Source organism: Rattus norvegicus, chromosome 2 (genome assembly GCF_036323735.1).
Source record: "Rattus norvegicus strain BN/NHsdMcwi chromosome 2, GRCr8, whole genome shotgun sequence".
Classification (NCBI taxonomy): Eukaryota; Metazoa; Chordata; class Mammalia; order Rodentia; family Muridae; genus Rattus; species Rattus norvegicus.
In genome coordinates, this window is record NC_086020.1 from 84,016,974 (window position 1) to 84,044,522 (window position 27,549).

General features: G+C 46.9%; 1 protein-coding gene across 5 annotated transcripts in view; it reads right to left on the reverse strand.

Annotated features, from left to right (window-relative positions):
* Ankrd33b (ankyrin repeat domain 33B) overlaps nucleotides 1-27,549 on the reverse strand; it is an 81,807-nt gene that overhangs the window by 28,469 nt on the left and 25,789 nt on the right. For 3 of the 5 annotated variants that reach the window (XR_005500280.2, XM_039102227.2, NM_001191565.1), the window contains exon 2: nucleotides 9,658-9,787. The exons of 1 other annotated variant lie outside the window; for it this stretch is intronic. Coding sequence is in view for 1 of the 4 variants with exons in the window: in NM_001191565.1 (NP_001178494.1) it covers nucleotides 9,658-9,787 (130 nt within the window). In the remaining 3 variants the exon portion in view is untranslated. Of the gene's footprint in view, nucleotides 1-9,657; nucleotides 9,788-15,808; nucleotides 20,183-27,549 lie in introns of those variants that run through there. One more of the 5 variants, XM_039102228.2, reaches the window with a different exon arrangement.

A 27,549-nucleotide genomic window follows, 5' to 3' on the forward strand; every position in this document is an offset into this window, starting at 1 on the left:
GCCAGGGTAATCTGATGTCTCTGGCCTCCATGGGCACCACATACCCCACCACCCCAATATCCCTATGCACATACACAAAAAACATAGTGAAAATAATTTTGTGTTACAAATGAAGGACTGGGCACAGTGGAAGAAGCTGGTAGTCGTGGTTGCCCAGGAAGCCTTCACAGGAGAGTGTTAGGGCCCTGCCTCAAAAGAAGAGCCAAAGGGCTGTGGAATAGCTTGGTGACCTGGCCACTCCTCAGTCTCCACCTCTTAAGGGGCTGAGAGCGGGAAGGGGAAAGGGGTACAGGGGATGGGGATGAGGGGCTGCAGGGGAGGGGAAGGGAAGGGGAAGGGGATGGGAGGGGAAAGGGAGGGAGCGATGGCTCACTGTTAAGAGCATTCTCCTCTCTTCCAGGGAACCTAAGTTTGGTTCCCAGCATCTGCTGCCCTCACAGTGGGTCCCCACATCAGGGAGTTCACAGCAGACATGGCCCTAACCTGTTTTAGTTCCATTTCTTTTGCTGTAATAAAATGCCCTGGGAAAAGTTAATTTAGGGGAGAAAGGGTTTATTCAGCTTAGAATTCTGGGCCACAGTCCCTCACTGAGTGTTAAGACTGCCCATGAGGCAGGAGTTCAACCAGCTAGTCACACCACATTCACGGTCAAGAAGAGAGAGAATGGATACACACTGGTTACTCAACTCACCTTCTCTACCCCAGGAAGCTGGATTCAGGGCTGGGGGTTGGGGAGTAACGGTGCCACCCACAGTGGACAGGGTCTTCCTGTATCAATGTAATCAAAACACCCCCACCCCCCGCCCCAGACATGCTCAAAGTCAGGCTAATCTAGATATCCTTCATTGAGACTCTCATCTCAGGTGATTGGAGACTGTGTAAAGTTGACAATTAAAACTAGCCACTGCACCAGCTCCACACTGGACATCTAGGTGGGATACGGAAGAGAGCCCAGAGGCCATGAGGGCCAGGCAGAGTCGCAAGAGTCTCACAATAAGAGCTTCTAGCCAGGTGAAGGGGACAAAAAGATTAAAACCACAACCCCAACAGCATTATCCTAGCCATTTATGATAGTTCGAATGAGAACAGCCGCTTCCATTGGCTCATGTATTTGAATGCCAGACTCCAGTTAGTAGAACTGTTTGGGAAGGATTGGGAGGCATAGCCTTGTTGGAGGAGGTGTGGCCTTGCTAGAGGAGGTGTGGCCTTGCTGGAGGAGGTGTGGCCTTGCTGGAGGAGGTGTGGCCTTGCTGGAAGAGGTGTGGCCTTGCTGGAGAAGACCTGTCACTGGGAACAGGCTTTGAGATTGCAAAGGACAGAGAATAAAGAATGGTGGTGTAAAGCCTGACATTGGGTGGCATGGTTACCATGGTTACTTGGAGACCTGCTGAGTGCAGATTAGTAAAACAGCCTTAAAGGAGGGAAGACTTTCACACACAAACTATAGTGACTTTACTGCAAGCAGCAATTTCTAGACAATGGTCGAAATTAAGAAATCAAGCTGAGAAGAGGGCTGTGACCTCCCTGGAAAACCAACAACCTCCCTTTCCTGTTTAACACGTGAACTTACAGTGCCTTTGTGCCCCTCTAAAGGCACCTCATGCAGGTCAGCGGTGCTACTGCCGAAGTGGCTCCTGAGAGGCTCTCCCATGACATCTGCGTGGAGAACCTGAGACCCAGGTCCTCACAGTGGGTCTCCTAATCAGCACACTAGCTTCCGACACTTGGTGACAGGCCCAGACTGTTAGAACACAAACTCCTAGCATAAGGACGGGCGCTCAGTGCTTTAAGCAGCTCTGTGGGTGGATTACACAGGACAGGTTCTACAGATGCAGGAGCCAGGCTGTGAATGCAACTCGTCATGGGGCTAAGGTTGCCTCTGGCATTTCCAAACAAACTAGGAAAAGACCTTCATCAGACTGAGACCATTAAGACAAAAAGGGGGGGGGGTGCTGGGCGTGCCAGAGGTAGAGGGCTTGTGTGGTAAGTACATAAGAGAGGCCCTAGGATTGCTCCCAAGCACCAAGGAAAAGCTTCTCAATTTACATTTTAACAGCTGTGCACACCTCCTCCCTACTGCATCCTAAGCAATCTGCAGAACCAGAAGCCTGGGCAGGCAGAATCAGGTTGAAGCCTGGGCTGCTGGCTGTGGGCAGGGGTGAGGCGGGCACAAACAACCCAGCCAAACACAGGGTGGCTGAGCAAAGTGGCAAACAGGGGGCATTAACAGAAGCCAGGGAACGAGGAAAAACAACGTTAGAACAAAAGGTTAAGAACAGAAAAATAGGTTTTCTCTTTTAATCCAAGAAACCCTTACGCAGACATCAGGCACTAATTATGGTTGCCTCTGCAGGGCTGTGTAACAAACCACCAACCACCGGCCATATGTGGCCAAGAACAGCTGCCAATGCAGCCCAACCCAAAACTGTAGCTGTACTGAAAACCTTATGAGGGTTTCCTCGTTGCTTTGTGTGGTTTTGTTTGTTTTCTTGGTGTTTGGTTAGTTTGTTTCTGGTTTTTCTTGGGTGTTTTTGTTGGTAACTGAATCAATTAGTGCCAGGTCCCAGCCCTCCAGTGACAATGTAGACTCAGCTGAGGCTGCCCTCCCACCAGGTAAACACTCAGCGCTCCTCAGAAGCTATGTAGAGTGGGTTTGTTTGCCAGGAGAAGCCTCAGGAGAGGGCACCTAGTTCTCTATTAACTCCAACAGATCAGAGCCCCATGCTAATGCTAGCTCCCAGGCTGTTCCAGCTGACCTGCCCTCCTCCCTCCGCAGCACGCCCCCTTATACCTGGTAGGACTCTCTCCCTCACTTTTGCTGTCCTCTCTGCTCCCATTGCCCTGGCTATTGCCAGTCTGCTCTCTCCCAGCTCCCTTCTCTCTGATCCTCTTAGTCCCTGAAATTAAGCTGCCCCCCACCCCCACCCTGTGCCTTATTCTCTATTTTACCTATAATAAAAAAAAACCTTCCCCTTTAATTATGGAGTGGCCATTTCCATGCAGTATTTTGGTCTGTTTGTTTTTAGCTACCTGCCTTGCACACATCCAGTCTCAAGCTTGAATGCGAACCCTGTAGACAATAGCTTCCTGTAGCAATGTCAGAAGGTTGGACACTCCTTCTGGGAAGGAGAAGCTGGGAGAGGAGAGTCTTTGCTCCTATTCACCCCTTGTTTGCTTGCAGTTCTTTCCAAACACTGGGTACCACATTTAACACAAGCAGCACACAAGACGAGCAACCAGGCCTTGTGTTAGGGGGCCTTGTACAGTCAAGTTGACCACCCTCCAACTGCTCGACCCAGGGCAGGGTCAGTGGATGTGACCATGCCACCCCACAACCCTTTAGTGCAAGGCAGCCACTCTAGCTCACTGACAAATAAACCCAGGGCTGTCTGAAGCGAGCCCCCCAGTTCCCCGGGCCAGCGGATACCAACCACCCCAGGCAAAGTGTCGGCTCAACTTTAGCCCTCACAAACCCCATACCATAGAGTTGTGGCATTGGGAGAGCAAAAGAAGAAAGAGTACAGCCCCAGGCCACTGAGAAAGTCCCATTACATCCACTGACCCTGGACCCAGAGCACAGCTCCAGAGTCTCCGGCTCAGGATCCAGGTCACCAGGAAATTAAACCAGTATATCCCTATATAAAGATATCCCTATATAAAGAGGAGAAGCAGGAAGAAAGTGGAACTCAAAACACAGAGGACTGTGTGACAGAACCTCAGCAATGTCCCCAGGACCTAAGGGTGTGCACAGCTGCAGCAGAAGAATCTGGACATTCCTCTGGCCACCATAGGTCTCCTTCAGGACATCAAGCAGATGGGGTGTGACACCTCACTGATGTCACGTGGTTTAAAGAGCAGCCAAACTATTAGGGATATAGCTCTTGCAGAGCCCTCACCTATAAGGACGTGGTGGGAACAGTGAGGACTTTTCATCTCAGTTTGAGGGTAACGTAATCTGTGTCTATGACATATTTCCTGTGTACAGCACTGACAGGTTGTTATGCACCCATCTTGGAGATGTAGCTGTAGTGTGCAGGGGCCGAGGGGTGTGTGATTGACCTTCAGATGGTATGACAGCTAATCTCTGCTGTCACCTTTATGGAACTTAGATTAACAGGAGACACACCTGACGTGGAAATTTCTGGTTTCTTTGGAGACTCAGTTGTGCCATGTCTTTTTTGGAAACTGTCTTATGAGAGGATGTTATTTTGCTGAGAACAGACACATGGTGTTTTTCTGGAAGCTGCCTACAGAAAGGGCATGTGATATTTTGCTGGAGTGGATGCTTGCGATGACACCTGACGTTTGGAAAGGGTATAAGTATAACCCAGCAGACAGTGGACGATGCTGTGGTATTGGCTCGCCTTGCTGCTTTTTGCTGGTCTTCCTTGGGTTTTGCTAATGTTGTTCTTCGCTGATGATGCTGTGGCATGGGTTTGCCTTGCCTTCTTCAATGATCATCGTATGTTGTGACGTCATAGAGAGAAATGCACCAAAGAACTTCTCATGGTATTCTGAGGACTTGGGCTGATTGGCAGAGCCTTGTGGTTTCTTCTGGATCAAACTGCTATTGCTGATTTGGGAATGGTGTTTGCAAGTGGATCAAGCTACTGCTGCCAATTTGTGTGAACTGAACTGCTGATATCCTGGACAAGGAAAAATCAGAATTTCCCAAAAGAACTATTTCTAAACAGGTCCACTCCCCCGTTGTTCTATTAACCTTTCCTTTCTGTCACCTCTGGTAGGTGATGGGCTAGAAGGTAGGTTAAAGCATCGAAGAACTCTTATTAAAGTCAGTTTTGAAAAATCTAAAACTATACACACCCCCGGCTATGTTGTATGGTTGCTTCCAGAGAATTTAACTGGAAAGAAAAGACCCACCAGAATGTGGGCAGCCTCATACCATTCAGACCCTGACTGAATAAAGAGTGAACTGAACATCAGTATTCATGAATCTGTGCTTCCTGACTGGGGTGCTTCAAGTCTCTGCCCTCACCTCCAGGATGGACTGTACCCCCAGACCACACAGACCAAATAAACCCTCTCTTCCTTAAATTGTTTTAGTCAAGTACTCTGTGACACTGATAAGAAGAATAATTAATCTGGGCAGCCAGCAAAGCGAACAGGTGAAGTCACCAGTTGCCACCTGGTCCTCGCTACTTTTCTTTGAACTCTTGTGGATTTCTCACAATAAAGCTTTGGGGAGAACTCATTGCCCAGCACAGAGCTCTACTCAAAGCTGTGGGGGAGGGCTTAATAGTGAAGGATTCGGGTACGTGAGGCATTTTCCAGCTCGGAAGACAGGGCTGCTCCACCCTAAGAGTGAGAATCGATGCTGGGAGGCTGAGAACAAAACAGGCAGATGGAAATTCTAGGAGCAACTGAAAATTGTTTCCCGAAGGAAACGCACACTGGAGAGGAGCCCAAACAAGCACAGAGAAGTTGAGATGTGACAGCTAGCTTCTGTGGGTTTTTAAAGAAGACTGATTTATCACTTTCATTTTGTGTGTATGTTTTGACTCTGTGTGTGTGTGTGTGTGTGTGTGTGTGTGTGTGTGTGTGTGTGTGTGTGTGTGTTGCCTACAAAGGCCAGAAGAGGGCGCCAGATGAACTATTATTAAGGACAGTTACAAATGGCACATAGGTGCTGGGAACGGTCTTTGTTTCCACTGTCAAGCATGAAATATAGATGACATTTTCAGGTACCAACAAAATGCAAGGGCTGGAGAGATGGCTCAGTGCTTAAGAGCACTGACTGATTTTCCAGAGGTTCTGAGTTCAATTCCCAGCAACCACATGGTGGCTCACAACCATCTGTAATGGGATCTGATGCCTTCTTCTGGTGTGTCTGAAGACAGCTACAGTGTGTTCTTATAAATAAAAATAAATAAATCTTTGAAAATATTTTAAAAATGCAAAAAGCAGGTGGGACTCCAATAACTCCCAATACCAGAGAGGGAAGTAAGCAGAAAGAAGGGAGAGGGGGAAGGAGGGGCAGTGAGGGAGGGGAAAGCAAGGGGGAGGAGGATGGGCGGGTAAGGCACCCAGTTATTATTTATTATACTCAGTCAAGTTGTTGTTCAGAAGCATTTCAAATAAGCAAGCATTCAGAAAGCACCCTACAGCATCAAACGCTAATGAGCAAATCAATCAGAAAAGAGATCTCTCCTCTGCATTCTCCCACTGTTCATGATCTTGCCTGTGTTCATGGCCCTCACTTTTGCTAATTCCATGTTTCTGGTTCTGTGCCTTTCATTAGCCACTGGGACCTCCTTGCTGACATCTCCCATCATTTCGAATAGAAGCAATGCTTCTGCAACTCCCTGCTTCTTAATTTTCAACTTTTCACAGTCGGTACTGTTCCCTGACCAAACACCCAACAGCCTAGACTCCTACGTCAGCACGACAGCAGCACCACTGACAGCTGTCTTCCTGACACACAGCTCTCAGCCCTTCCTCTGTCCACCCTCCCTACATCATGTCACTTGGAACCACCCTGCAGGACACTGGCCCAGCCCCTATCTCCATCATCGAACTCTCCTCTCGTCTAGATATTGACTAATACCACACAGCATACACCATCCCTACAGCTCCATCCAAAGCCCAGGCTTTGAGACACGTTAGCTAAGAAACCTGGCTCTGAGTTCTCTGTCCTTGGTGTTCTGAGCCCTAGGCAGATGAAATGTTCCTATTGCATACAACAGGGCACCCTCCCCCAATGCCTGAGCCAGGAGCACTGGGTCCTGTGTCTGTTTCTGTGTCCTGTGAGCTGGAGAAAGACTCAAGACAGGATGGGCCATCACTTCTTGGGCCCTTGATCCCTGACAGTGCTGGGACCACAGGATATCCTATATAATGGTTGTGGTCACCAAACACCTACCACTGTTGTGATGGATAGGTGTAGGAAAGTTTAATCATCACCTTGACACAACTATAACTTTCCCGGGGAAGAAGTTGCAATGAGGGATTGTCTTGATTAGGCTGACCTGGGGGCAAATCTGTGGGGGATGTTTTTGATTTTGTTAATTGACATAGGAAGACCCAGTCCACTGCAACTGGTGCTATTCCCTGAATGAGGGTCCCAGGTTGAATAGGGGAAGAAAACAGAACTGAGCAGCATAGAAGCAGGCATCGTTCTATCTGCTCTTGACTGTGGCCATTATGGACTATTTAAGTTCTTGTGTCCTTGACTTCCTCAATATGATGGACGTAACCTGGAACTATGAATTAAAGCAAAGTCTTTCTCATCTAAGCTGCCCCTTTTAGGGGGCATTTTATCACAGCAACAGAAATTAAACTATGGCAGAGATGCTGTCATATACCCACTGCTGGTGGCTGAGATCTGGGCTTCCAAAATCTGGGATCCTACAACAGAGATAAATTCCCCACTCTAGAACTGGAGGAGGGAAGGGGCATGTGCTGACACAGTGACTTAGGGAAACTCTCCAGCAAGAACATCTGGACTGGCCTGTGGGGTGCAAAGACTACCTCTTGCTAAGGAAGATGACATAGATGCTGGTGTTTCTCCTCCCTTATGTCACCTAATGATATCTACCCAGACTGCCCTTGACATGGAGCCTAGTAAGCCAGAGGGAGAGTAGAGGTCTCTTCCCCTTGGGGCAGCTGCAGACACTTCTACCAGTATCACCCACCACACTCGTGCACTTTCTACAGCTTCAGAGCCTTGCGCCCAGTTCCCACCTATGTGGGAGAGTCTTAAATCAACTACACAGCTAAAGTCATCTGAGAGGAGGGCGTCCCAGTTAAGAAAATGTTCCCATGAGATCAGTGGCAGGCAAGTCCGGGGGCATTTTCTTAATTATTGATTGATGTGGGGAGAGCCCAGCCCATTGTGGGTAGTACCATCCCTGGGCTGGTGGTCCTGGGTTCTATAAGAAAGCAGCTGAGCAAGCCATAAGGAGCAAGCCAGTAAGCAGCATCCTTCCATGGCCTCTGCATCAGATCCTACCTTCAGGTTCCTGCCCTGTTTGAGTTCCTGTCCTGACTTACTTCAATGATGTGGAAATGTAAGCCAAATAAACCTTTTCCTCCCCCCAATTTGTTTTGGTCATGGTGTTTCATTGCAGCAATAGAAACCCTAAGCAAGACACCACACAAGCTGCCCACAGTCCTTCAGGACACAAAGGCCTCTTCTCCCTGACACAGCCATGGGCAGCCGTACAAGTTACGTACAAGAACCTGACTGGTGAACTACACTGTCATCCTTGGTATCTTTGGGTACAGGTTCCCTTGTAGGTACCAGAACCCTGAGGTTCTCAAGTATCTTATATAAAATGATACAGTGGGGCTAGAGAGATGTTTCAGAGATTAAGGGCACTTACTGCTCTTACTAAGAACCAGGGATTGTTAATAGCATCACATGGTGGCTCACCACCATCAGGTCACTGCAGGTCCAAGGGATCCAACGTCCTCTTCTAGCCTCCCTGGGAATGGCGTGTGTGTGGTGCACAGACATAGAAGCAGGCAAAACATCCATAAAGTAAAATGATTTTTAATTTTTTAAAATGGTGTAGTATTGGCATATAACCTACACACATTGTATTGTGTGCTTAGACCAGCTCTAGAGTATGTACAGTAACTAATGCAGGGTAGATATAATATGTATTATGCTGTATTTTAAGCAAATACTGATGAGGGAAAATGTATGTGCTTTAGTGCTGACACACTCGTCGTTTGAGTGAGTGCTGTTGATATTTGTTTCACTCAAGATCAAATCTGGGGCCTCACCACTGAGCTGTCTACAACTCCTCTTCCAGATCCGATTACAATGGTGTATTTTTTTTTAATCCATGTTGAATCTGCAGATGGGGAGTCTCAAGATACAAAGGGCTGACTGATGTATAAGGGAAGGATCAGTTATTTAAAACTGTTTGAAAAAAGTGTCAGCATTTATGTTAAACAGACTCAATACAATGTTTCTTTGTTTGCTGGCCTCTAACTCCGGTTGGGTGGTCTTATGATCTGAGCTTCTGGCCCTGCTGCATGCAATCTACCTCCTGAGTGCTGACGTCATGGGTAAGCAGAGACCACGCCTCTTGCACAGTGAACCCAGGGCATTAAGCATCCTAGGTGAGCACTCTGTGGACTGCGCTACATCCCAGCACTCTGAATGGACTGCCAACCCCTGGGCACCCATATGCACTTGGTAATGGCGGAGTATATATTCTCCTCCAGAGGTGACCTGACATGTACTTGGATCCACTTTTGCAGGGTTCTTACTAATTTAGTCTCACTCGGTTACATGAATTCTCTGAAGCTCACAGAGAGCTGTCCCCAGCATTTCTTTATAGGTAAAAAGCAAGGTCACCTTCTCAGTGGATCTAATTACATAACTGTCAGTAAGGCTTGTGACTGTGGCTCCGGCCCACCAGTACCGTGCCGCCCAGTCTTGGGGGATGTCAGTGCTCTGAGAGGCAGGCAAGCCTGCCTTCCGAAGGCAGCTCTACACAAAGACACTAGCTGGTGGCAGTGATTCCTGACCGAATGGGTAAACGTGCTGCTCCAAGAGCACAGAGAGAAATGTGCACTCTCTCCTGCATGCCAGTCAGCCCCTTCCTGGCCCATCTCTGTGGGATGCATTCAGAAGTCGCTGTCCAGCAGCATCGCCCCAGAGGGAGAATGAATGCCAGCTCTTACCTGCTTGGGCAGCAGTGATCAGGGCTGTGTTCCCTTCGCTGTCCTGCCAGTTGACGTCGATGTGGGGACACTCTGCTAAGGCCACCACGGTATCCACAAAGCCATGGTAGCACGCAATAATAAGGCCAGTCTGGAAATGAAGAGGGGAAATGGGTCAGAGGCACACAGCCAAAGCGTCATCAGTGAGCTCTGGGGACCCTGAGGGGACAGCTGTCTTCCAGGAGGCTAAACCAGAGGCAACAGGGACTGTGATGGTTTGTAAATGCAAACAAGGGACTGGCACTATTAGAAGGTGTGGCCCTGTTGGAGTAGGTTTGTCACTGTGGGTGTGGGCATTAAGAACTCCATCGTACCCTGGAAGCCAGTCTTCCACTAGCAGCCTTCAGATGAAGATGTAGAACTCTCAGTTCCTCCTGCACCATGCCTGCCTGGATGCTGCCATGTTCTCACCTTGGTGATAATGGACTGAATCTCTGAACCTGTAAGCCAGCCCCAATTAAATGTTGTCCTTATAAGAGTTGCCTTGGTCATGGTGTCTGTTCTTAGCAGTAAAACCCTAACTAAGACAGGGACTCCAGGTCCCCAGCTTCAACCTTTTCAATTCTTAAGCCAATCAAGTATTTATCTGCTGATAATCAGAGTCCATCCCATGAGGTACAATGTGTAAAGACATCAATGAATGGTTAGATGTCTGCCCTCAGGGCTGTTTCCTCCTGATGGGAGAGAAAGCAAGTGTGCACACACATACATGTATACACACACACACACACACACACACACACACACACACACACACAGCCAGTATCATGTCTAGTATTCAGCAGTGTGGGGCGAGTCAGGATGTGAGTGAATGGCAGCAGACAGAGTTAGAAGCCAACTCACAAGGAATGTTTGGACCCTGATTCTAAGGAGGCAAGAAAACACAAGCCAGGGGAGCAAGGACGGGAAACAGCTCAGGCAGAAAAAAAAAAAACAGCAGAAGCAAAGCCAGACCTGGGCTTGTCTGTCAGGGGATTCCCAGAATTCTCAAACTGGGGCAGAGTGAACTGAGAGAGCGGAGCGGTACCCAAGCCCACAGAAGCTGCGAAGAACCCCAGAGCACTTTGAACAGTTGGTGATCAATATTCTGCATTAATTTGGTCTGCGGGGCAGAAATTGGCTCCAGGAGACCAAAGGGGCATGTGCTATGGAAGCTGATCGGGTGACAGTGGCCCAAGGTGGAGCCTTGGGTAGCAGATGTGTGTGGATTCTGGTATCATCTCAGGAAGATGCTTTTCTGTTAGGATGGACCTGGGGTACGTGAGAACAGAAAAACCGAGAAGACCCCAAAGTCGCACCCTAAGAAACTGAGTGGGTTTGTCCACCATCATAGAAGGGGGATGCTCTGGGAAGAGCAGGTATTTTAGAACGTAGCTATGCAGACCAGAGCACACTGCACCTCAGAGGAGGGTGCTCTGTGACAGCAGGGAGAGGTCCACGCAGGGGGATGGCCGATTTTGGAGATTACTAACTAATCAAATATCTGCCCAATTATCACATGCATACAAGGTGGATGGTCATAGCGCATATGTGTAATCCCAGCCCTCCAGAGGCAGCCGGAGGTGGATCTCTGACATTGTAGACAAGCCTGGTCTACACAGCAAGTTCCAGGACAGCCAGGGTTACACAAAGAAATCATGTCGAAAAACAAACAGAAAAACAGCAACAAAAGAATACACAATAGTAACAACCTTCTCCATTGCCAGTGGGGATGTAAACTAGTACAGCCATTATGAAAGTGGGGCGGAAGTTCCTCACAAAAACTAAAAGCTGAAATAGCATCTGACCCAGCTGTACTGAGACATGCCCAAAGGATTTAAAGACAGTACATGACAAAAGTATCTGCATGTCCTGCCATTCAGTGTTAGTCACAGTAACTAAGACAAGTACCTAGTTCACGTACGCATCAACCCACGAATGGATGAGAGAATGTGGTCCAGGGGCCAGAGAGATGGCTGAGTAGTTTTGTTTTTTTAGCACACTTATCGGAGCCGGAGGAGGAGGGGAAAGAGGAGGAGAAAATGTTAAAACCCAACAATGAGTTCCTCATAATGTGCCAGAGAGGCAGACAAGGCCTTTGTAGATGTGACTAGTCAGGATGAAGTCAAATCCACTGTGGTGGATGGCCTTATAGGCAGAGGAAGGAGACAGCAGGGAGAGGATCATATGAAAACACAGGCAAACTGGAGTGATGGGTCTTCCAACCAAGAACACCATGGACTCCCAGGAGCCACAAGGACTGGAAGAGACAGGAAGGACTCAAAGAGTAGAGCTTCAACCTACAGAGTATCAGAGTACTCGGTCATCCAGCATGCTCTCCCTCCCAGCATGCTCTTCCTCTCAGAATGCTCTCCCTCCCAAAGTGTGCTATTGCCCAGAGTGCTGTGCCCCCAGACTGCAGGACAATATCTCCCTGTTGCTTGAAGCTAATATAAGGCCAAAATTAAACTGGGAAAGATGAGGTGTACCTCAGTAATTGCTCTCTTCTAGGGCTGTGGTAGTGACCACCATGATGTAGGAGAATGTCCACCTCTGAGTGGCTTTGATCACTTCGTCACAGGAAAAATTTGGACAAGAGTTTTAGTAGGGATGCTTGCAGCCTCCAGAACTTGTCCTTTCAAGTCTACTTAGCACAGTTATTCTCCAGGGAATTTATGTACCTGGCCACCCCAGTGCGTTTCCATAAGAGTAAGCTGTTCCCGATCTCTAGCTTCTAGGCTAATCACCTCGCCCAGATGCAGTGATTAGTTCCAGAAAAGTCATGTGACCTAACAGGCCCAGTGAGAAACAAGAGAGGTTGAGAAGATGCTGCATGAAGACTGCTTTTGGCTTGGGCTAATGGTGGCATTAGGAGAGCCAGGGTCTAACCAGCCATTGTGAGCTGTGGAGGGGAAAGGCTGTTGCTGAAGCCTGAGGAGGCAGCTTCCACCAAGAAAGGTGAAGACACAGAGCCCAAGCTGTGCATCCAGCCCCACTTACCAGTTGTGGTGGTTCTAGACTTTCCACTTTAGTTGTTTCTAGGATTCGTTGTTGCTGCTGCTTATGGAAGCAATGGCTAATGTGAATTCAATGTGGGCTTTGTGGCAGTTACAAAGAAAGGTCTTTAACTTGTTCATATACTTGTTCCATCCACTGGACCACCAGGATTCTACTCACCATCAAGTCTATGCTAAGCCCTGCAGACCTGTGAGTCCCAAGAAGACTCCTTTTTGGGACTTAGTGATACTCTCTCGTGTGTCTGAGGAATTACAAAACCGAGGCCTGATAGATTAGGTCAGAAATAGAAGAGAGTGGGAATTCTATGCTGTTCACTGGAAATGCACAAGTGAAACATCCAGGCATGACATCCTAATACATACATACATACATACACACACACACACACACACACACACACACACAAAACCAGTTTTTAGAAATGTATTAATTAAGTAGATGACACTAAACACAAATATGAGATCCAAGGCAAGAAGTTACCTTTTTGTCCCCAGAGGCTTTACTGGGAGGACCTGCTGCTATAGACAGATTTCTGTGTACTCCTGCAAGTCACCCTTGAACTCCTGACCCACAGAGTGCTGGCATTAGAAGGTGGAACCTTTGAGAGGTGACATATCATGAGGCTGAAACTACCATGAATGAGATTGGTGCCTACAGAATAGAGACCTCAGATAACTTTCCAGATCCCTTCCCAGCATTCAAAGACAGAGAGAGACACAGTGGCCATCTGAAACCTGAAGAGGACCTCAATAGGACCAAGCACCACTAGAACCCTGACCTCTGACTTCCATAGGTTACAAAACTGCAAGAAAGAAACTCCCCTAGTTCATAAGCCACACAGTCCACAGGGTTTAGTAACCCAGCAACTTCAGCTGGCCAAAGCACTTAATATATAGCCAAGGGTATGTCAGGGTTACCTTCTCTGACACACACATCAAGGAGATGTTAATGGTCTGCTAACACGGGCTCTTTCAGCACAGCCAGTGCATGCTCTGCTACACGGAGGGTGCCAAGTTTAAATTCAGAGTACTCCCACAGTGGCCCCACCAGATTTTCAATGAAAGTGTCACTTATGAGTTGGGCATGGTGGCATACGGCTATAATCTCAGCACTCAGGGGGCAGAGGCAGCAGGATCTCAAACACAAAGCCATCTTGAACTACAGGACAAAACTGACTCAAAGGTACAGAAAAAGAATGATTTTTTCCATATGGCACCTTTCCTGTTACCATAATTAATGGCCCTGCCAAAAGAATACGTGTTGAGGCTTCGTCTTTTGCTGTGTATAATTCTAATGCTGGCCCCCAAGATCTGGTTGTCACAGGGACAAGTGAATCCTTGTGTACACCAAATGATGCTTTGTGACTTTGCTCCTTAATTTGAAACTAAATAAAGATGCTGACAGCCTATAGCTGGGCAGAAGAGAGGTTGGTGGGGTTTCAATTCTCAGGCTTGGGGTTGAAGGACCACGTGGGAGAGAAGAGTGGGGGCGGAGAGAGGAGAAGACACCATGGGGTAACCGATCCTGAGAACTGGCCACGAGGACTGGCCAGCCGGAGCAAGAGCATCCCAGACGGAACATGGCAGACAGAACATGGCAAGTCGTAGCTCGGGGTTATTGGTAGGGAAAGAGATATGCTAGCCTAGATGGTAGATATCTGCCCAGGTCTAAGGCTTTATTATAAATAAAAATAGTTCTGTGTCGGGGCTGGGGATTTAGCTCAGTGGTAGAGTGCTTACCTAGGAAGCGCAAGGCCCTGGGTTCAGTCCCCAGCTCCGAAAAAAAGAACCAAAAAAAAAAAAAAAAAAAAGTTCTGTGTCTTTTATCTGAGAACTGAATGATCTAAGGTAGGGTAGAACCCCCTGACTGAGATTAATCATTACCACAACAAATACTAGATCATGTGCTCACGTGATCACTAAGGAATGATATCGGTGTCTTAAACTAACATCTACAAGACAGCACAATCAGCTCCATAAAGGCTGCCTTGTACTCTCCAGCTGATGGGGTTTTTTGAAAAAGGTCATCCATATATAAGGTAAAGCTTTTTTCAGTTCTTGAATTTTAAGGGGAAAGAGCACAGAGCAGTTGCTGGAAGGATAGATCAGCAAGCTGCTGGAATTGGCAGTTTTTCTGCTGACCCGGTCACTGCACCAACTTCTCCATCCTCCCGGCTCAACTGTCAGCTCACGGTTGCACAAACAAGACAGAATGCTCTCAGCTCACTGCGAGAGCACCCAAAGTCCTCCTGAACATCACTGGGTGGAAGCCTTGCTCTAACATTTGACTGAACACATTGTAACATCCCCTTGTGCGATTACAGGCATTAACGCTCGGGCATACACATGCATGCACACGGTGTTTTTTACATCAGCAAAAGTACCTCTGAAAGCGACTCTTAGATCTAGAGGAGTCCCTCACAGTCACCAAACAAAGCCCTTCTGTTCCTCTCTTAACAGTGTATAAAGCCTAGGCGCCTAAGGCTTTCTGCACTTGGGTCCTGATGATCTTGGGTCCTGCACTTGGGGAGATACAGCGTGTCTGGATTTAAGAACAAATAGAGACTGAAAACGTACACACAGTCCTTGGCAGAAGTCCTAGGCAGTAGCTACCGTTGCCACTCGACAGGACCCTCCTCCTATAAATATTCCAGTTCCACAGGCGGTTATATGACTCTTGGGGTCCCTGGGACTTGACCAGCCCTTCTCTTGGGACCACCGGCACTGCGATCCTGCTCCCTACTACTAAGGAGTCTGTCCCGCCCACCACCTGACAAAGAGTTCCCAGAACAGGAATCAGGCTTCAGATGACGGCACCCTGTTGGCGTGAGCAAGACATCTGGTCAGAAATGAAGACTGCAAGAGAGAAAAAGATGACTAAACCTGGGGACTCTGGATGAGACAGCAGGAGACAGGAAGCGGTGATGCTCGCTCATTGGTGGTCCCCCTCCCCCACCCTCCACCCCCAGGGGCCTTGGTGACTTTGCAAAATCAAGTCCCCCTATCTTCCTGAGGACTAGTCCAAATGAGCAGCAGGTCCACATTTAAGTTCTAGTCCACGTTTCCAGAATGGAGAGTTGCTCACGAGTTTCCTCGTCAGCTGAGGAGCTACTTACAGTTGAAGGCTGGGGGAGGTTCGGGTTTCTCCACGGGCTGCCTATGCCCTATAGATGGCCCCACATCCAAGCACATGAGGCAGCTCAGTGGGTTACATGAAAGAAGAGGACAGGAAGTTAGGATGGGCGTAGAGCAGGGAAGGTGGGAGGTACTACAGGGGTGGGTACAATAATATACATTGTAAACATGTCTGAAATTCTCAAAGAATAAAAAGTAATTTAAAAAAGAATCATCTTTAACTGATTTAGATCCTGTCTTGGCTGAAGGGACTCGGGGCTCCCACGTTACTGTGACTTTAGTTGCAATGCCAGTGTATTTATATCCTCTGTCCATTTCCTTCTGGCGTCTTGGCTTTTTCCTCATCGATCAGACTAAGTTCTTTGTGTATTCAAAGTCAGCACTGTCCAAGAGATATAGAATGGGTGTCATGAATGGACATCATATAAAATGTTCTAATGGCCCTGTTAACAAAAGCAACTCTCCTAACAGTGTCTTTTATTATTTAACCCAAAATACCCAAAATATTTCCATTTCAACAGCAATTAGTGTGACAGGAGGGAGATACCCTACCTTCCTTCCTTCCTTCCTTCCTTCCTGCCTTCCTTCCTACTTTCTATTTTGCCATCAAATTTTTGATTTTGATATAATAAAATAATTAATGCTTTCTGTTATGGTAATGCTTTCTTGTGAAATCCTGCCTGGGTTGGAGAAATGGATCAGGGAGTAAAAGCACTTGCCATGAAAGCCCGCCGACCTGAGTTTGATCCTCAGAACCCACACACAGGTGGAAGGAGAGAACTGACTCCACAATGTTGTCCCGACTGCCACATATGTGCCATGTCACTTTTGCACCACACACACACACACACACACACACACACACATGTATGCATGCGCAAGAATAATAACTTTTTTCAACACAAAAATGAGAAATCCCTTCCGGGTAAGCATGGTGTTATTTTCCTCGAATTCTAGTACTCAGAAGGGAGAAGTAGGAGAATCAGAGGTTCAAGGTCAGCCTCAGTTCTATGAGAACCTAACAGAAAATAAAATTAAAACACATCAGGTCAGGGCTAGAGAGATGGCTCAACAGTTAAAAGCATTGGCTGCTCTTCCAGAGGTCCTGAGTTCAATTCCCAGAAGCCACATGCTGGCTCACAGCCATCTGATGCCCTCTTCTGGCTTGCAGACATACAGAGCACTCATACATTTAAGAAAAGACATAAACAAACAAACAAACAAACGAATCACCTCTTTCTTTTAAAGCATCACGAAGATACTCATATTTTATTTGGGAAGTTTCCCGATTTCCTTTTCCATTGTTAGGTCTTTAATTCACTATTGCCTTAATTTCTATAGCTGGCAGATACTTTGTAGAGGTCTAGTTTTTCCATTTTCCACATGGTAAGCCAACTTTGTTACCACAACTTGTAGACAAATTCTATCTCCACTGGTCAGAAACACTGCGCTCAGACATTTCAGAGCGCCCTTTGGAGCTTGGTCCCATCAACCACTGAGCTCTCCTGGTTCCTGGATGATCCTGACTTCACACTGTAGCGTTCAATCTCCTTGCTCTTACACTACTACAGAATTGCTACTGCAAGTGTGCTAAGGTTCGGCCATGTTGCAAAGTTAATGTCCAAAGTGGTGGCGTGCAGTGAGTCACCCTCATGTGTGGATTAACGCTAGTATATAAAGAGCCTTAGACAGCAAGTTCAATTCTTGCCTGCTCAAGCATGTAGGCTCTTTAGCACTTCTTCATTCTGCCACAGAATCACAGCAAGAAAGGTTCTGCTGGACATAGCTCCTTGATCTAGACCTTCTGGTTTCCCAAAGCCAACCACACCTCCATTGTTTACATGTTACTCAATGTACACTAAATTTATTACAATTAAAGACTAAGACAGTAACCAGGTTTTGGGTTTTGTTTTTTAAATCAAATCACATTAGGAGTGAAAAGAGTAAACTTTACAAAACACCAAGCCATAGGCCCTGACAGGACAGCCCAGAATGATGCTCAGGCCGCCAGCAATGGGAATTTCTGTATCTCCTAGGGAAGGACAAAAGAAGCCGTTGTTCAGAGTCACTGACTTAATACTGTCACACTATAAACAAGAGGAATTCACTGAATCTGCAGCAAAAGAAGCAGCTAGAAGTAAAACATTGTCCAGTGTTTCTCTCTGACCCAAGTAACACTCAATACAGTAGTCTCAGGAGTGTCTAGAAGTTACAGTGGATACCCCAATATATCGAAGATATCTAGGATACCAGATAACATGGGACATTCATGAGGCAAGACAGACAAAGACTAGAGTGCCTAAAGAGAGAGAGGCTCCATGTGATACAAGCAACAGAGTTGGAGAGATAGGGCTACCCAAGCCCACTGGAACCCACATGATGCCACCATGACAATGGTGTTTGACATTGTCAAACATGGAGCTGCACACTCAGTGGTCTTGCCTTTCTGGAACGGGAATGCTTACCCTGTACCTTTGCATCCTGGACGTACGTGAATGAGTCACTTCTCTTTTCACTGTAACTAAATACCTGACAATAATCAACTTCAGAGGAAAGCTTTATTTCCCCTTACAGTTGAATAAGGGGTACAATCAGCTCTGCCGGGGGAATTCCTGATGTCAGCAAGAGACATCTGGTCACTCTGTACCTTCAGTAAGAAAGCAGAAAGAAGACAGGAAGTAGAACAAAGCTCTAAAACCTCAAAACCTGCCCCCAGAAACCCATTTCTTCCAGCAAGGCCATACCTTAAGGTACCATAGAGTGACCCTGAGCTAAAACAAGAGCCTACAAACCAAACACACATTTCACCCCAACACTCAGGAGACAGAGGCAGGCAGATGAGTTCCAGGTTAGCCTGGTCTACGTAGTGAGTCCCAGGCCAGCCAGAACTACAGAGTAAGACTCCATCTCAAACAAAGAGCCTATAGCAGCAATTCTTAACCTGTGGGTCATGACCCCTTTGTGTGGGACAGGGAGATGTTGGGGGGAAGTGGGGGAGTGGGGAAAGGGTGAAATGACTCTTTTACAGGGATTGCCTAGGACCACAGAAAACCAGATATTTACAATGCGATTCATAACAGTAGGAAAATTACAGTTATGAAATATCAATAAAAATAATTTTTTGGTTGGGGGATCAGGAAAACATGAGGAACTGTATTAAAGGGTCGCAGTGTGAGGAAGGTTGGGAACCAGTGGCCTATGGAGACATTTCCCATTGTAAACATAGCAGTATCTAACTCATTCTTGATGTTTACTTGAGATGACAGCTAAGAGACTACTTTGAGTCTTTGGGATGACTTTGAACTTTGAGTTTTGGACAAGTTAGGACACTAGGATTGTGGGGACTCTAGAGATAGACTAATGCACACTTCACTGGGATCAACAGAAGAGTCTGGAGCTCTAGGGTTGATGGTTATGACTTGAGGTGACTGATACACTTGGGTATCAAGTTGACCAAAGGTAGAGTTGTGATGATTAACGTTATTGTCAACCTGACTGGATTAAGAAATGTCTAGGGCGGTGGTTCTCAACCTTCCAATGCTGCTATCCTTTAACACAATTCCTCATGTTGTGGTGATTCCCAACCATAAAATTCTTTCCATTGGTTCTTCATAACTGTAATTTGCTACTGTTACTGTCATAATGTAAATATCTGTGTTTTTCCAATGGATTTAGGAGACCCCTGTGAAAGAGTCCTTCAATCCCCCAAAAGAAATACTGACCCCAGGTTGAGAACCACTGGCCTAAGGCATTAATAGCATCTACTTTGGGGTTCTGTATGTGAGGATGTTTCCAGGGAGGTTTAACTGAGAGTGAAGGTCTACCCTAAGTGGTACCCTCCCATGAACTAGGGTTCTAGGATGAATAAGAAAGGTAAAATCCAGCTGAACTCCAGCAATCCCTTCTCTGATTCTTCATCTGCCCAGATGTGAACGAGCAGCCCCCAATACTAGGCATGACTCGGTCAGCCCATCCCTGACTAGATGGGTGGTGTCTCCCAAACTATGAACCAAAAGTCTTTCACCTTAAGTTGCTTCTTGTTGGGTACTTGGTAGCACTAATAAGAAAAGGTAATCAACATAATGAAATACAGGATGATTGTTATCATGTAATGATTGTAATCATGAAAAGTTACTGCATGTAATATTAATTGTGGCTAAATACATATACTTAATGCCACTTATCAGCTCAGAAACTTCTCTCTAGGCTTCAACCAGGATTTGTTATATGCTTAGAAGACATGAGATCAATGCTGGTCCCCAACCCTTCTCAAACAAACTTCTTTTGAAATTGGAACAAAGCGTTAAAGAACAATTTTTCTATTGTATGATCTCATTAAATATTTAAAATTATATATATATAGGAAGAAATTTAATCATGAGGGAAGTAGTAAATAGTAAAATAAAGTAAAAACAAGTAAATTTTTCAGATGTTTTTCTAAAAAGTTAACTATTAACAATACAAGGGGAAAAAAAACAGCAGGATTTTAACATGGCTGGTCTAAATGATGGCTTTTTTTCTTCAATAGTAGTAACCCTCATTCTTATGTAATGAATGGTTTGTCCAATTTAATAATCAAAATTTTAATTTTTTTAAGAAAATAAAAACTTCAGCAAAGCCTCTCATCTCATGCCTTTAACAAGTTCACAGACAAGTTCATGGGTTGTGAAGACACACTACAGAGTCTGAGAAAAGGCTGCCTTTTGATCCACAGAAAGCAGAGGGAGGGTACCCATGAGCTTACTACACCAGCCATCAACCAAAAAAGGAACAACAAACTGAACCTTTCAAGGGCTACAGCTTATCATCAACTTTACAGATTTCTTAAGAAAAAAATCTCCATAAAACTCAATATAGGAACCTAAATTGCCCACTAGTGTCAGACTCAAAAGAATTAAACCCCTTTGAACATATAGAACACATTAGGTTATCTGCAAACATTTCCCATTTCTTTATCTTCAGGCTCTCAGACCTCAACCCGGTCTCCTTAGTGTGTCGGTGTATGGTTGTCTCCATGTGTACAGTCGTTCATGAGTCTATGTGTGTACACAAGATGTGCACGCACACACGTATGTACATGTGGAGACTAGAGACTGATGTCACATGTCTAATTCGGCCTCTCTCCAACTGTTTTAAGTACCGTGCCTTTCCACTGCAACAAACACTCACTGATTAGCTAAACCATCTCATCGGCAAACCCCTGGGCCGATTTGTTACTTGCCCCATACTCCTGAGCTTCTGACATTTTGAGGCGAGTGCTGGAGAGCCTACCTCAGGTCCTCATGCTTGCCCGGCAAACGCGTTATACCTTAAGCCATCTCCCAGTCTCCCTACTCCCCACAGCTTTTTAAAGACAATAGTTTCACAAATACTGAACTGGCTGTACCAAGGCTAGTTTATAGCATGTTAAGGGTGGCAGGATTCAACACCACCAATGCAAAGGGTGGAGAATGAACAAGATGGCTGATGATTCCCTCAAACAGACCTGGTTGGATTCACCGTCTACCCCAGCCACTCCAGGGAGGTCTCTGGACCGATAGTGTTGCCAGGAGCTGGAGAGAAATGCACACCTCAGGCCCCAGCCCCGGCCCCCCGAGTCAGAGCCTACATTTTTTAATAAGCTCCCAAGTGGCCTGTGAGACATGCGGCAGGAGGATGTGGGGCACGGCTGTGGAGTGAAGGAGACTCTCAGCGGAGCGGTGAAGATGCTCGCACCGCTTGGAACCCGAGTCCATACACCTCTTCTCCTTCAGCAGGGCCAGGCAAGGTCTTGCCCAGTCCCATCTTTTTCATGGTATATCCTAATAAACTCTTACCTATCCCCAGCCTACATACCCAGAGTCACTCCCACATGGTACTACCAGCAGGCTGCCTCACTGAGAACAACTGATAGCCTTGTGACCAGCCTGGCTGCAAAGATCATGAAGAAAGGCAGGAAATGGCGACTTGTATTTTGTCTTCTAGATTTAAGATATATAGGCATAGTTATATCTGCTAGGAATGGGTAAGTAGACAAATATCCACAGAAAGTCAGATCCCAAGAGGGGAGTCATGTTGCCTCTAGATCCGTCTCCACCCACTGCCGGCAGCACTGGTAGCCGGCCAGGGCCTGACAGGGTGTAGAAATAGGAAGAGGAACCAAGAAGATGAGTTCATAAGGTCCTTCCTCTGGGGAAACTGGGTCTAGGGAAAGAGCCCAGGAAGTAAACAATGCAATGTGAGCTGACCCAGGGGACAGCGGGCAGCACACAGCAGGTGGAAACTGGCCCAAGCTATAGAGGGGTTGGCACAGTGCAGGCAGAGACTTCTTAGTCAGCCGCCAAAGGAGCCTGGGAAGACAGGACCATGACACAAATTCGGAGAAGCCTCCAGATCAAGGTGGTTCACAATCAGGGCTGAGGCTAAGTTAGAACCACAGCAGGGGCTTCCCAACACGGAGTACAATCAGACCCCCCCCCCAAAGCGTGGCTTTCCAGTAGGAGGTGAGGAGGAAAGACGGCCTTCCATTTTCTTTCCTTTTTAAGATAGTCTTTGAATGCATGCCCCTCTCTGCTTTTCTGCTTTTTTAAAACCAGGCTGCAGCCTCATTTGTGATTTCAGACGTAACTGAAACTGACATCTGTCTGTCTGACTCATAGCTGTTAAGGCAGATGACTTCAACAGGACATTCTGGGCTTTGGAATGTCTGTGCTTACAGGTGTTCGTTAATGTCTCCTAATGCGATCTCTTTATGTAAAAGGATTTAAATTATAACCTTTCCCAAATGTGAAGGTGCTCGATATCATTAGTCACCAGGGAAATGCAAATCGAACCCACAAAGAGACAGCACCGCACACCCACTGGAGCGGCTAAAATTAAAAAGACTGACAATACCAAATGTTGGCGAGGGTGTGGAGCGCTCGTGTTCCCAGCAGATGGGGGCTGAGAACACCACTGGGGAGCCAGTCTCTGTTAAAGCTTAGCATGTGTCTGCCTCATGATACAGCAGTGCCACTCACAGACACGCTCCCAAATTAAGACCAATACAAGAACATCGGGAGCCTGATTCATAACACACAGCCCCAAATGGCAAACACTGTAGCTGTTCATCATCAAGGAACCTAATGAAACTGAGGGTGGCAGCTCGAGTTCTCTCCCCTATTTCTAAGGCTGGGGGAGGGGGAGGAAGAAAAGTGAAAGGGGATTGAGTGGGTAAACCTGGAAATACACAAATGCAGGAAACACCCTTAACAATAAAAAAAGAAAGTCTTGCTTCATGCAACAACACAGAGGGATCTCAAATATTCCACCGAACCAAACAGTCAGACCCCCCAGAGTGCTTGCTGCCACCAAACTTAGTAATTCCAGTGCAAGGCACTCATCTGAGGAGGTCCAAAGCAAGGATTCCAGGAGAGACCTGTGCACCCATGCTCACAGCTGCATTGCTCAAATAACTAAAACACCCAAGGCAACGTGGATAAGCCACATGAGGTGTACACACACAAGACTATTTCTCTGCTCTATGGGGAAATGGAATTCCAATACATGCCACAGCATACATGAACCTGGAGGATAACCCAAGTAACGTAATGGTGCAAGTCACGGAAGCCAGACACAAAGGGGCTCATATATCCCCACATGTAGTCATTATTTTTCACTGCTGGGATAAAATAACTGGGGATCAAAAAACAAAGCAAGACAAAAACCCAAGCCAAGAAACAAAACAGCAGCAACAAAAAACTCACAAAGTTAGGGTTTCTGTTGGTTTATGGTTCCAAAGAGGAAGTCCATAATGGCCGGACAAACATGGCACTGGGCACCAGGTGCAAGATGGCTGGTCACGTTTTGTCACACAGGAAGCTTGGGAGAGCTAACTGCAAACTGGGTGAGCAATAAACCCTCAAAGCTCACCCTCCAGCAAAACTGCACGTCCTAACAGTCAGGTGACCTCCTCAAACAGCATTATGAACTAGTGACAAGTGTTCAAACTCCTGACCCGAGGCACGTGGTCGGGTTGCTCATTCAAACCACTACAGTCTGCCTATGTGAAACACGGAGTAGGCTAGAGAGCATGGACATCAGGAAGACAGACCTGGCGAAGACTTCACAGTTATGGGTGTGTGTGTGTGTGTGTGTGTTTGTGTGTGTGTCTGTGTGTGTGTAGCGCGCATTGCTAAAGCTTTGGAAACACCAGTAATAGTTACGTAGCATTGTGAAAGTCATCAATGTCACTAAACTGCACTCTTGCAACAGAGGTTAAAGGAGACAGTTTTGTTACATACATTTACCACAATGTTTAAAAACAATGAGATATGAAGCACACACACATACAGAGAGCTATTTCTTTCAAACAGGGGAACCAACAGGTAAACCACTTCTTCCTGCAGCTGTTAAAAAAGAAAAGGGCTGGCGAAGTGACCAGTAGACTGGAACTATTGCTCTTGCAAGAACAGAAGCTGAGTTCCCAGTACCCATGTCAGGTACAGCACAGCTGCCTCCAACAGATTCCCTCCTCTGGACTTGGTGGGCTCCTGCACTCAGACAAGTACAGATACACATACATACATACATACATACATACACACACACACACACACACACACACACACACACACACACACCTTAAAAAGTAATAAAATAAATGCAAAGAAAAGACAACCTAAGAGGTACGAGGTACACAGAAAACAGATAAATCTCAAAACCCTTTACAATGAATGAAGAAAACCAGGCCTGGGGCGAGGCTGTGTGAGTCCACTGAGGCTCTGCCTTGGTTCTACTGATTCATGGATTTAAAGCAACCTGCATAGTGGCCATCTCAGATGGATGAGGGCTTACTAGAAAGGGGGCACACTGGAGATGGAGACCTGAATCTTGGAGTGGGAGATGACCACACAGGTGCAGATAGAGCCACATGCCATGCATGGCATCTGGTTGATACTGTGCCACACGTGTCAGATGACCATGGAACTCCCTGCTGCCCACAGACCTCACAGCCATCATGATGTCCTATGGAGGATGACTTGCTTGGGAGTGATTTACTATGCTGACAGTCATGTGAGAGCACAGCACATACGTGATGTTCAGCCCAGTGAATCTGATAATAACATGTGAGTATGTATGCTCCTAGGTTATGCACTTCCTATCTTACACCCTTCATAATTTTTATTTTTGTATACAGGTACATATGAGTACACATGTGCGCATGTTCATGTATGTGAAACTGCATAGGTGTCCAGCCACATATTGTGCAGGCTTATAGTGGACCGGTAGCAACCTCAGGGTTATTCCTCAGACACCAACGACCCTGTCTTTTGAGACAGGGTCTCTCATCGGCCTGTAATTCGCTGAGTAGACGATGTTGAGTGAGTGATGTTTGAGAACCAGAGAACTATCCATCTCTACCCCACAATGCCAGGATTACAAGTGCCCTCTACCACCCCTGGCTTTTCCTAATGTGGGTTCTGGAGATCGAACTCAGAGACACGGCTACCTCTAAAGCTCTATCCACTGTTTTTCATATATTGTTTTACTAGCAAAAAGAATCTTAAAGTACAACAGGATGTTCTGTTATGGTCAGAACAACATCATGTGGGCCCCCATCGAGCTTGTGTTTACTACACCACAAGGCCACCGAGGGCCTGGCCCAGCTCGGCTTTCCGGAGCACAATCTATGACTTCAGTACCCCTCCTGACAACTCATTTTCAGAGGGTGTACTCGGAGTGGACTGCTGAACCTGTTGAAAAGCATCCAGCTGCTAGAACACACATGCTCTGTAGTATGTAAGTAACACCTCCTCAGTAAGGCACTGTTAATATAACACAGGGTAAGAAAGGCCAAGCACTGTGTGCTAGAGGGCAGGGCCACAAGCAGGAGCTAACAGCACTGTAGCCACTGCATGAGAAAGCAGCATCTCCTTAGGGTGGAGAGAAAGCCAACTACAGGAAGAGAAGCATGGGAGAGTGAGCAAGGCAGAGCAAGGCAGAGGAGAGGCAGAGAGATCTACCTCTGACTGGGCGCCTGAAGAAGGAAACATTGGAGGGAGGAGCAGTCTAGGACTCTCTGTAAATATAGCAAGATGCAGAAATCCAAAACCACTTAGAACACCACCCATGTACACACCCAGCATATGTCAGTTTGAAGTATAGGTTCCTATCAGCACCAAGCAGAACTACGGGTTCATAATCGGTAAGTGTAATCATTTGCAAAGGATGCTGGGATTACAACTGCACTCATAACAAAGGCACCCTATTGCTTTGGTGTGTTTTCTTCCTTGCCTGGAACAGATTGTCCAGCTATTCCAGGAACAATAGATGCCAGGGGGACAACCAAGCCGGAGCCACCAACTGCTGACTCCTGAGCCCGCCACAGCAGCTCTACCATGCCCTGGATTTAATTCTCTAAGAAAGCACTTCCCCCTCCAAGAAGGTAACCCCTCCCCGCCTCTCAGTTATTCAGCTTCAGACTGGCATCATTCATTCAAGAGGACTTCCAGAGTCAGAATCATCCAGAAGGCTATGACCAGAAAAGATAGGGAAGCATCAGGGTGGGGACTCACAAGCAACGGCCCATCCTCGGGAAAGCATGCAGATCCCTGAGGGGTGTGCAGCACCCCTGCCACACAGGATTCTGAGCCTTGCTCCCGTCTCCTGAGATTACTACTGTCTGAAACAGACTGCATTGCACACCCCAGAAAGACATGTGCATTGGGGTGTAATGGCACAAATGGTGGTCTTAGGCCTGGAGAAGCAAATGCGGGTGGATTCCAAGTTTAATACTAACATGGGCTTCCTGATGAGATGCCGTTTCAAAATATAGATTCATAAAGGGTGGAGGTTCATCTTAATTCTTGGTTTATATGAATGTGATCTGATTTGGAAACAGTACCTTTGTGGATAAGAATCTGAAGATCTTAGGGGGTTGTCCAGGAGACAGAGAAGAGTACATGAAAATGAGGGTGATGTTTAGAGCAATACCACTATACACTATAGCCAGGAGTGCCTGGCTAGGCAAGGGAAAGACAAGGCACAAGGGCTCTGTTGTCTTCTGGATACCTGACTTCCAGACTTCAGAACTGTGGCAGTGGGGCCCATCCAGGCTGAGGTCAACAAGCACCCCTCCCCCACCCAGCACGAGGTCAGTACTGCCTTCGTACTTCTTCCCCTGACTCCCATCATGCTCAGGGCTATCACCCTTGCCCCATTTCCCACCTCAGACCCCCCCCCACCCATATCCAGACAACCCTCAGCTCCTGCTGCTGGGTTCCAGAACTCCACTGTAGCTTACACCTCCTCTATAGCCCTTCTCATTCAAGGCCTGGGACTTGGGTCTCAGGAAACTGACTCATTGGTGATAAGCAGCTCTCACGTGGTTCACTGGGGTCACAGCTGGGTGATGACGACAGTTAATTTGTCTAGAAGTCCCCTCTAAGAATAAAACTGTCAGCCCAAATGGTGAGCAAGTGACTGCCTCAGAACTATGGCGGGTTCCCTTCTCACTGGGGGCAGTAGTTCCCTGTGGCCTGCAAACTCTGTTTCTCATGACTCTGTGAGGGAGGGCATGTCTAAAGACAGCAGCTTTTAAAAGCGTTCTCAATCCTCTGCTTATTAGTCCCCGCAGTGAAGGAACTCATCACCGTGCGCTCTGGAAGACCACAAGGGATGTGGGGGCTCCTGAAGTCCCTAGAGATGGTTCTTCTATTGGGCAGCATAAGACAGGAAGCTAAGAATGACTTCTTGGCAGAAA